The 11,834-nt window shown below is 37.8% G+C and overlaps 1 protein-coding gene across 1 annotated transcript in view; it reads left to right on the forward strand.

Annotated features, from left to right (window-relative positions):
* Nucleotides 1–11,834, forward strand: part of chn1 (chimerin 1) — a 168,269-nt gene that overhangs the window by 18,884 nt on the left and 137,551 nt on the right. Inside the window, exons 4-5 of the mRNA XM_048598753.1 lie at nt 599–654; nt 7,896–7,927. Of these exons, the coding sequence (XP_048454710.1) occupies nt 599–654; nt 7,896–7,927 (88 nt within the window). The remainder of the gene's footprint in view (nt 1–598; nt 655–7,895; nt 7,928–11,834) is intronic.

Below are 11,834 nucleotides of genomic sequence, written 5' to 3' on the forward strand. Positions count from 1 at the left end.
AATAGTTCTAAGTCTAAGCTGGTAGTGTAATTGTGCTGATAGTTATCATTTTAGAATTCAGTTGACCGTCATGGTGTTTAATTGAAAATGTTCTCATTTTCTTCTTGATAAAATGCTAACAGAGACCTTGTGTGTATAGATTCTGAATTTTCTATTGATTAAAATGAACTAAATTAGCCCTTCAAATATATCAGAGCAAATACAAAAGCATTCTGAAGGCAAAACTTGAGGTGTATGTGAGATTTTGAATTGAATGCCTAGAAAATAACCAAAACAAATCTGTTTCCTAGCTACTTCAGAGGGCTGGGTCTTGAGTGCAGTTCACCTTGTAGCCTGCAATAATCTTAAAATACAAATATCACTGTTCAAACGAGGTGCTAGGCTTTTTAGAAGCAGAAGCACCGTAAACAAATGATCAAATCTTGTTGACTTTACAACCTATTTACAAATTATTTTGGTTTCGCAATTTGTTACTGAGTTATCCTGTTAATATTTCATTTTATCCTTTTTCCTAAACTATTAAATCATTGCTAATTCTGTACATTGGTTGTATTTTTAAATATAATTTAACACTGGTTCTTCACTTCCCACTTTCCAGTGTATCAGTTACAGCAGGAAGCTCCTAATCCAAGGAGGATTACGTGCACGTGTGAGGTTGGTTTCATATTGACTGTGTAACATTGTAAATTTTTGATAGATTTACAGTCAAGTAATGTCTGTCTTCATTTATTTGAAATTACAGTACTTCAAACTATTTTTAAAAATTCAAAGATAACAAAAGTTTTAGGCACAATAGATTTGTTTTTGGGTTTTAATCAAATTCTGAATGGGTTACATGCTCGCATATTAAATAAATTTGGTCCAGCTCCCAAACTGGGTCCATGTGATTACATGTCTGTAGCGCAACAGAGAATGGCTTGTATGATTGATTGAGTGGTTAAAATTGACAACAGAGTGTTTAATACAGAGAAATGTGAAACAGTATAATTTAGAATAATTTATAAAAGGAAGTACATTGTTAATAGTAATAATGCTCAACAATGATTGAGCAGGTATCCAAAGTTCAGATACATGAATCCTTGCAATGTCATTTTTTAAAGGGCATACAAAGGAAGTTGGGGTTCTAGGTTTTATTGTTTATTGAAAATACTGTTTCCAAAAATGTGTGGATTAAAAGAAAATCATGTCTCAACCATAGTGAATACTGTATGCTAAATTTAGGATGGTGCGTAGGTTGGGTGGGGACCATTTGAAGGGGGTGTTGAAGATTATCCCTTAATCTTCCTGCTTTTGTGCTTTTTGTGTTACCAATGTATCAAACATCTGATCAATTTAAATGATACATTTCCAGCTACAGATTGAGGTTTGAGGAGTTGTTATTAAACCTGGTGCCAGGGCCACCAATCAAGCAGATCATTCTGTCCTATGTGGTGGTGGACATCTGAAGTAATGTAGCTGCAGCTAACCAGTTAAATTCACTCTCCTAAATTGAGCTTTGAGGATTGTGGGGAGTCTTGCGAGGGGCCAAGAGTTGAATGGTTTGTTGCTGAAGAGTATGTGTAGTTTTTGTCATCATTCCAGCAATCTGAAGAACATTAAAACAAAGAAAATACCTAATGTTTTATTGGTTTGGAAGAATTATTTTACAAACACTGAAATCCCCATAGGCCTTTTGAATAAGAAACTTCTTGCAAACTTTTTTTTTCTATATGGTGTCATTTTAGTCACACTAATTTTAAAAGTGCATAGTTTTTTTTAGGACAATTTTTTTTTTGCAGTAAAATCAATAGTTTAACTGGTATTAAAATATTCTTTTTATAAAGTCCTATGATTCCACTATAAGCATTATGTAGTGACAGCATTTTTGAAGTTGTTTTTGAGAACAGGTTTTTGCTTCATATAAGGGTTAAACTGAAACTTGTGTAGTTATTTAGTGTGCATATTATATTGAATCCTATGAGTTGAACAGTGCAGGACTTTATGATCTTATTCATTCATATGATCTGATGCTTGATTTCAGTATCTTTTGGTTAAATAGGAAATGTAGCCAGACTCTCTGCTCCTGATTCATATTTAATGACCCCTTACTGTACAGTATGGGCATTGAGTAAGAAGAGGATTGGAATTGAATCTGAGGCTCCTATGAACTCAAATCTTACTGTTTTGTTTTATACTGGAAGAATGGCCTGTTGTTGTGAAAGGCTTCTAATCATTTGATTCATTACAATTAGATTAGTCATGGGTTTTCTTTTTATTGGACGATCGTGGGTTAAGGGAACAGAGTTTAAAATCTAAATAGTTTTAATATGATCCATAGAATGTATTCCAGCAATATAATCTACTTGCATCAGACACATGACTAAACTAAAAGTGCAGTAAAATGTAACAAAATTTAATATGCAGATGAAAAGAAAATGACCAAAGTGTTAAATAATTAACACTGTATATTGGCTCAAAAGCCATTCAAGGTCATAGTATGTTTTGTGCTTTCCAGATGTTCAGAATAGTCATCCATTTAAATACAAATGCTGGAGCTTCATCAAATATATTTCTTGTCACACTATTTGCTACAGTTTGATGCATTGATGCTTGCATCTAAACATTGTACTGACCCTGAAACACACGGCACTCTGGATCCTTGCGCCTGAATATGTAGGGTCAGAATTTTCAGGAGAGTAGCTTCTAGGAGCAAATTTCACTTCATTCTCCCTCGGAAATGTGGAACTATATTTCTAGTCTGAAGTTTTATCATAGTGGAGAACTGTCAGAGAAAGGCACACCACGTGCCTTTTCACAACACTCGGCTGCCATATTCTGAAATTTAATGGTCTTGACAGGTACTGTCAAAAAGTGAGTAGGTAAGGGTAAGTGTGATGGCAGTGTAGAAGGAGGGTATGGTGCCAGATGTTAGTGGTGAAAAGTTCAGGCACATGGAGTGCCAGCTGGGGAGGGCAGCAGTGCTGGACCCTGGGAGGTCGGGTCCAGTGGTGGCAGCGTAGGGTCAGGTGTTGAGTCTGGTGGAGAGGCTGGGGGTAGCTTGGGTGTGGTTTTTTATTTAAACCTTCATCACGTGAAACTATAGGTTAACATTTTAACTTTCTTGTAACTAGGTTGGATAGATAAGAGTATTTTCATTTCTTATTTTCTTTTCTCAAAATCATTATTTGTAATATTGCTTGGGTAGCTGAATATTGTGCCTTTTCTGAACTGTAGTAGCACGATAAAGTCAGTGTTTGGCCTTGCTGCACTTCGCAAAGTCTACATTACACTGTTGCAGCTTATGTTCCTCTTTCAGCCATTCTGGATGTCACGGGCTCTGTATTCCCCATTCTTGTATGTAAAAGTTAGTCAGGAGTCCACCCACGAGAAACCCAGCTTGCTGTTCCTGCTGCTTTATGCTTGGCAGAGCCTTTATCAGCTCAAGCTGAGATGTTATCTCTTCCATCTGGGCTGATGTCCTACTTTTAGTGACCAGCTAATCCAAGTGGTCTGCAGCAGTGAAGCTCATCAGTACCAGGTTCAGGCAGTGTCTCCTGCAGAGACTACAGGCAGACTGAAGTCCAGTCTAGTGTATCGGATCTAACTGACCAGCCCCAGTGAGGGAGTAGGGAACTGAGTTTGAAAACTCACTATGTAGGATAAAATTGGAGCATGACCTTGTACAGGGTACCTCTGTGTATAGGGTTCCCTTAAAGAGGATTTCCCTGCATCTTGCCCAATACCAGCTTGCCCAGTAAGATATTAGCCTGGTGATGACAAAAAGCCATTGGGATGACCATGTGCGGTATTTTGCAAGCCTGCTGTGCCTGAACACTCAGTGGAAAGCATAAAATCCAGGGCTAGGTTCCTGTTTTCCAGTAATTTTTCATTTTCTCCTTGTGCTCATACAACTTGGTGTAAAGAAGACATCGTTGTTCATGTCAATTATTTCTAATTCATGATGACAGGTATTAGACTTTTTTAAAAAAGGTTTTAAACAAAACCGAACACTGACTGAAACAAAACATGCTGTCAATTTTTGTTATGTAACCATATCCTATTACATTGGGATGGAGATAATCAGTCCATGAACGACCACTAGAGATGATGGCTTCCCAGGAGAGGTGTAAGTAGCTTGTTTAATTTATCAAAAATGAAGATTCACAGTATGCAACCACAGAAGAATGAACGATTCAGAAGTTAATTGCTTGGACATGCAACAGCTAAGTGTGCAATTAGGATGCGAGCTCATCAGAGCGAGCTTTCAGACCATACAATGGCTTTGTTTGAACTTGCGTTGGCAAGCTGAAGAGTCAGCGTATGATACAACTGTGTGCTTGCTTGGACTAATAGAAGGTACAACCAGTAATGAGGAAAAGTCCTTCTGCGCACATGCATTCTCTCTCTCCCTTGCGCATTCACTCTCTCCTTCCCATATGCTCGTGCTTTTCCACTCAAGATAATATGTTGTCTTAAATTTGAACTGTGAGCAACAACCAGAAAATCATGCATGAAGGCTTCACAGCAGCAATTCTGGAAGAAAGAAGGCATACTAACTGTCTTTTTAAACAATCTTAGTTGAGCAACAAAGCTCCAGATCTACAATAATTGAACTGTTGTTTATCTTATTGAATTGTATCTTGGCCAAAATTAACCTTCTTTACTCTAACTTACATTTTTCTTGCTGCTCAGTTTGTGTTTGTGAGTTTGTGTATTTATGCACATTTTGTGGAAGTCAGGCCATATTTTACTCTGATGTGTTTTAGCACTGTAAAACTGACCCCTGACCTGCTTAATTTAAGATATTTTGTCTGGCTAATTTGCTATCATCCACATGGCTCCAAATAGGTGTATACTAAATTGGGAAATACACACCTCAAAAAAATTTCCAATGTCTGTTGCACTCAAATAAGTAGTGGGAAAAGAGCGAGATCATTCCACTCATCTGATTCTAACATTGGCTTACTGTTTTTCATATTTCCTCTTTTAAATTCTTTAGCGTATCTCGCAGTTTGTTGTTAGTCTCCGGTAAGTTATTTTCCAAGTGTGATAGTGTTAAGGTGTACATGCAGTACAGTACTTTTCTTAAACACTTCATTGTCATTGTTTTTCCTCTTTGAAGTTCTTCTGTTTGAAGTATATTCTGTTGAAGTTTTGACCCAAGGTTCAGGATCTTGCTTTTCAAAGCATCCTGTACTAACTCTAAAGAATGCAACTTCTCTTCCTATGTGCTCTTTTTTAACTTGCGAAATTATGTTCTGTCAGCTTTCAGACTTACCCAGGTTAATAACTTTTTTGCCATCTTGGAGCTACGATTATTTATAAAAATCATCCTTTTTATCTTTCTGAGTTGGCTTTCTGCCTCTTCTACAAAAAACTCTTTCAATATTGGCCCTGAGAATTGTTTGTATGGCCTTGCGTATTGTCTCTAATACTTTGGAATTTACCCAGCTTGTAGGTCCAGTGACTTCAGTAATCCATTTATTTTCTTCCATCACTTCCGAGTTTTCTTCAAAGGTATGATTTCGGTTTTCTTGGCACTTTACATTTGGGATTTCTTCTCAGGTTTCTTCTCTGGACCAATAGTGATGTGATATTCAAAATCTTCAAAGTGACTGACCAGCTAATCAAGACACTTGAGTACATTTGGATCAGACCTTGCTTCTGACCAGAGGGTGGCTTTACTTGGATGTGTTACCTTCAAACTCCGTACCTCCTTGATTAGTCGGATCAAGTGATAGCTCTTTGCAACAGCTCAACCCAAAAGTAGTAGAAATGGAACGTGCAGCTGATATTTATTTTCTTTGTGTGTCCCCAGTTGCCGAATATGAGGTAACTCTGATATGCAGGGCATTTCCTTCCATCTCTCAACTCCTGGCCACCCAAAGTTCTTGCACACATTTCTTTACATTCTTTAATTTTCATTGTTTTGTTCCTGATTCACTATGTTAACACTGCTAACTTTCCTTTGACTTAATGGGAGGCCACATTGGCGTTTCCTCGTTGGCGTCTTCATCTGTCCAAATGGCTGGTTTGCAATCCAGAGTGACACCAACGGTATGGGGTCAGTTCTATCTGAGGTTACCATAAAGGTCCCACCTTCTCAGCTTCACCTTGCCTGAGGTCAAGTGACTCTTGGGTTAAACCACCACGGACTCTGTCCCTCCCTGCTGAGAAAGCGGTTGTATGGTCCTCTGGAGCTATGGTACCTTTACCTTTACCTTTACCTTTTACATTTGCTGGCTATATTTCTCAGTCTTGTTAAGAACACATTAACAAGCCTGTTTCTGTCTCAAACTTTGCAATTCATATTGTTTGATTCGATTTGACTTTGGAGATGTGTGCTGAATTTCTTAGTTGTTATCTGGGTATTTGCTGTCATTGTCATTCATATCCCAGAATTAAGTCTAAGCATTTCTCTGCTACCCACAGAAGGATATTGTTGTCCTCTTCACTGGTGTTTATGGAAAGCTACTAAATGTCAAATAATCTGCACATTGTTTAAACTTCTCAAATTCCTGTGACAGCATCATTCCACCTGAGTTAGAACTATGATTTTGCTGTGCTGTGGCCATACTGAGACTTCTGTTTTTTCCCTCTGTCTGGATTTTGCTCAATCTAATGCAAGCATTTATTTAGTTTGTAACTTTGCTTATATTTTGCTTGCAGACATCTGCCATCATGTTGTATATTTTTGCCCCAAGAGTAGGAAATAATCACCTTTTTAAACCGAAATGCTAGAACTTCATTTAATGTATTTCTCAGATGCAGCATGGCTGTATGGACTGATTCTTCTATCTTGGTACATTGTCAATAGTGTGTGATGTGGCACTCTGGATACTTGTGCTTTCATACACATGAACATATTATTCCAATATGATTTAGGAACTATAACAACAGCAATAGTGCTGACATTTCACCACATCAGTTACTTTATTGTGTTCACAATTGGTTGCATTAATATAGATACTGGAATACAAATAATTCTGTATAATGTAGTTTAAATGTGTCTACGCCAAAACAAAATCCACTGTCATCAGTTTTAATTAACTCCCAGAAGCTTTGTAAGGATTAATGAACTATATGTGGCTTGAACTATGTCAGTTTTCCTCAAACTCCATTATAGTTCCTCGGAGTGTTTTGTCTTGAGGTGAAAACTGGAGATTTAATAGCCACTGGGGTTCTCATTTTAATGAAGCTACAGAAATGTTAATCCTCTATTAAATTGTCAGGTGCATACCTACTGGCATAGTCAGTCCCTGCTGTTTGCTTTCATATTCAATTAAGTCAAGATGAAGTATCAATGTTGTTTTTAGGTGCACTTCATTTAAACTGGAAAGGTATTTTATTCATGCAGTTAGTAAAATCTTAAGGTTTTTTATCTTCTATGTATTTATGGGAATTGCTTTTGAGGATAGTGGATAGTTGAGGTTGCTCTTTCAGCATCAATTCATAGTTCATGTATCTGACCTTTTTTAGCCTAGTTCAACATTATTTAGTATTTTTAAGTGTAATTTCTTTGCACTTTTTCTGCTCGGCTTGATCAAGGTTTTTTTTTTTTTGTTTGTAATAACTGTGTATCTATTCATACCATAAATATTCTGCAGTAGTAAAAGAAGCCCAAAATAGGTGCACAAGTGTTCAGTGTGGTAGTTGGGTTGCATCCACACATTGCCGGCCTTAGTGTTGATAATATAGGAATAGGTTTTGGATCCTTTGAGCATGGAAATTTGGAGCCTAATGCCTATTTGAAGCCCATTTTGCAAAATTGCATTGTTTATGAATATCATTCCTCAATTATAATTAACATCACCTTTGGTTAAGTTTTACAATGTATGTTAAATACAGTACTTTAATGTCTTTTTTTGCAGTAAACAAGTTTGTTTTTAAACAAGTAGACTTCTTTTTACTTGCAGGTGGAGAACAGACCCAAGTACTATGGAAGAGAGTGAGTGCAGGTTTAGTTTTGAATTTTGCATTTTATGAAGCTGCTTATTTAACTCTGTTATAGATGGAGTAGTGAAAAAGTCCTTTACAAAAAATATGCATTTTGTGATAATTGTATTTTAAATATTTCTGCAAGGCTGCAAGTTTGTGAGCTATAGCACTGCCTGCCTTGCTGTTCCTGCCATCCTATGTGTCTTATGATCTCAAATAAGAGGAAAGAACTTTACATAGAATCACATTGAACATGCAGCACCGAAATAGATTGGCCCTATCTGTCAAAACTAGGTTCGTGCTGCCATCTGACCCTCTTAATCTTCTTCATCTGACTGTGTATCAACATAACCCTCTCCCCTTCACATACATCATTATTTTTGTACCTTGCGTCTCTGAAATATTCTGAAGAGCTTCACACGATGAAATGTATTGAATTCCAGGATCAGCTATGTACTTTGAGTGACACCGAGAGCACTGCCTGTCATTTTGAAGCAGTGAAGGCTACCAAAAACAGATGTTATACCTACCCAGCAAATTTAACAGTGGCACAAAGCTGCAAAGGGTACATGCCTGCTTTTATGTGATCAGTTAAGTGACTCATTTGAGGCACTGTCTTGGATTGCACTTTTTTTTATTCTTGTTTTCTGTCACCCGTGTGTATGCTATTTCGCAGTGATAAATGCAATACCTGAAATACATTCTTGTCTCTATAGCACAGTGACGCAGTTACCAACAAGACAAAAATAGAGATTAAAAAATAGTAAAGGATTTAGCCACCAATAGATGTGGCCTTAACTACAGGAAAGAAGAAATGTGTAGAAAAAGTAGGGATTTGAGTAATAAGCACAGAACACAAATCATGAGAAGTTTCCCACCCTGATATTAATTGCACAGAAGTGGTAAGTAAAGCGGCTAAAGAATGGAGTTCTTAAAAATGTCTACAGGACTCCTTTCCAACCCAATATGTGGATTACTCAACTCAAAGGAAAGTTCACTATTGGATCTGGTAATGGGGAAATGACCCAGAGCAGAAGGGAGGAGTGAAAGTAGGGGATCATCTGTGTTAAGTTCTAGGAAAGACCATGAGGCTGAAGTGATTAGACAGCAGGAGCTTTGTTATGGAGGTCTTCACTGTACATGCAGCAAGGTTAGAGAGAACTGTTTGTCATTATTACATCATGTGATCAGACTCTTAAAATGACTGTCGACCATACTTGCACAATACACAACATCCCTCCCATTTTCCATCAGAGGTTCCTTCAATGAAAGCATTTACAGTATGTACAATCCTATGACAGTCAATAGGTAAGATGTTCCAGAGAATGTCGATTCTTGTGTGACATCTGCGCAACTTGGCCATTATTTATTTTTATTGGCTTTAACCTCTGGTGTTTTATGTGTACTAGGGACATCATCTGTTATTGTCTTTTCCTGAGATCACTGAATGTGTTGCTCAATGTCATGATATTCTCCATTGTCCCCTCAGATGCTCCAGTTACTGTTCTGACGTCACGTATATCCAGGTCTCTCTTTTTGATGTAGTTATTTGTGGATCTTCAAGTAATGTTGTCCCTGCCACATTTGTTCTTGTTGCCAAAAGTTGATCTGCATGTCTTCTCCATCTTATGTCATTTCTAATCTATATATGGTATCGGAAACAAGTCTAATTAATGTTACAATGATGGCTTATACCCACTCATTGCCAGTGATGTAATTCCTCACTAGCACTTGAACTTTTTGGAAAATACAGGGTTTGACTTGGCTCTCTCATTGGAAAACCTGTGTCTGTTGTTTCTGTCAATAATACCTTTTGTCAGGGTGGTTTCAGCAAATAAAATGCTGTGTGCAACTGACAATTTAGTATGAGCAATGACAGAATTTTGAACTGTCAAGTGGTTTGTGGTCTGGTATATAACAAAAATTGGCTAAGTCTTTTGGGTAACATTTTGTTCTTGAGTTACTCTTAAGGCATGTTTTATTGTCTGACCAACCTTTTCTGTCAAACCATTCATGGCTGAGTGATAAAGAGTCGATCAGAAATGTTGAATTTCATCCTTCATAAACTCTCATGATGTAAACTGTAGGCCATTATCACCAACAAGTTGTTTCAGATAACCAAACTTCTCAAAAGACCTGCCCATCTATCAATGGTTCTATTGTCATCAAGTTTGCAACTTCAGGCCATTTAGGATGTGTGTCAACCAATATGAAAAACATTGTGCTTCAAAAGGTCTGGTGTAATTAATATGTACTCTTTGCCTTGGCAGTTCTAGCTATGTTGCTACTGGAGGTAGGTTGAGAACTCTTGTGTAAGCTACATATATTCCAGCCATCTCAATTTTCAGAATTATCCTAGGCCATCACAACAGCTTCATTCTGACAATGCTACAGTGACCTTTTGTGTAGCTGAGATGGAATGTTGATCCTCATTCCCCATAGGAGCTGCTTGTATAGATAGTTCTTGCTTCGGTGTGATGTATGGCTTCAGTTCTGGTGCTGTTCCTGTGATCTGGCCTTAAAGTACTCTGTCCATCACTTTTGATAGTGGATTATTTCTAGTGTACATAACTTGTCTTGTTATTACCAGGGTGTTCTCTACCTATTTGAACTAGAAAATGAGTATGTAAGGACTGTTTGTGGTCAACTCATTTGGCAAAGATTGGGGCTCATTGGAGTTTAGAAGATTGTGAGGTGATCTCATTGCAACATGTAGGATTCTTTAAGGGGTTCGACAGGTAAATGCTGAGAGAATGTTTCCTTTCATGGCATAGTCTAGGACCAACCATCAGAGTCACAAAATCATGGGGCACCAATTTAAGGGTTAGGTGAAGAGGCATTTATTTTGAAAGTTGAGTGGCTTTAGAACTCCTAGCCATAGAGAGCTGTGGGGATGGAGTCCTTGTGAATATATTTAAGGCTGAGAAAGATTCTTGATCATTTGGGGAATCAAATGTTTTGGGGAAAGGGCAGGAAAATGGATGTGAGGAGTGTCCATTCAACCACGATCCTATTGAATGGAAGATCAGGCCAGAGAGTCCGAATGGTCTTCTCCTGTTCCTATGTCTTATGATCAGAGGTAATCGAGAAGGCCTATCAGCACTCCCCATGTAAATTCGATTGCTAACACTTAATTGTATAAGTGTGAGATGATGGTAACAACGTTCACCTGTGCGAGCAGCTCATTGCTAGAAAAGGTATCCCTGTATGTGATTCAAATATTGTTATCAATGGCCTGTGGTCTGTTAGTAGGGTAAATTCCCATCCATTCGGGTATTTTTGGGATCATATAATGCCAAAATTGATTGCGAGAGCTTCTTTCTCTCTCTGTGCATAGTTCACTTTTGCTTGGTTTAAAGATCTTGATGCAAAAGCTATTGGCTTCTCTTCACCTTTAGGTAAAATATGAGAAATGACTCCTCCCACTCTTGCTGTGAAGCATTCCATGCTACTTGCAATGGCAACTTCAAATTTTAATAAAACCTCTTTGACTTGTCAAGGCTCTTTCACGTTGATCTTCCCATTTCCGATTCTTGTTTGTGTAATTTATTTTGCCAAATGTCTTGAATGGTTGCACGATTTGGGGCAAACCTGCCATACTAAGATCACAATTAGTTTTCATTTTTAGGTGCTGGTGCCTCAGTCCTGGTTTTTACTTTTGAAGGTGTCTTTTGTAGTCTGTTAGCATCAATCAAATGCCCTAAAAATTTGAAGGAAGATTTAAAAAATTCACATTTGTCTTTCCTCACTCTTGGGCCAATAACTTCATGTCTTTGCAAAGTAGCATCTAAATTGTTAAGATTTTTTTTCAGGACAACAAGGTGCAGGGCTGGATGAACACAGCAGGCCAAGCAGCATCATAGGAGCAGAAAGGCTGACGTTTCGGGCCTAGACCCTTCATCAGAAATGATGAAGGG

This window comes from Rhincodon typus, chromosome 7 (genome assembly GCF_021869965.1).
Source record: "Rhincodon typus isolate 14 chromosome 7, sRhiTyp1.1, whole genome shotgun sequence".
NCBI classification, from domain to species: Eukaryota; Metazoa; Chordata; class Chondrichthyes; order Orectolobiformes; family Rhincodontidae; genus Rhincodon; species Rhincodon typus.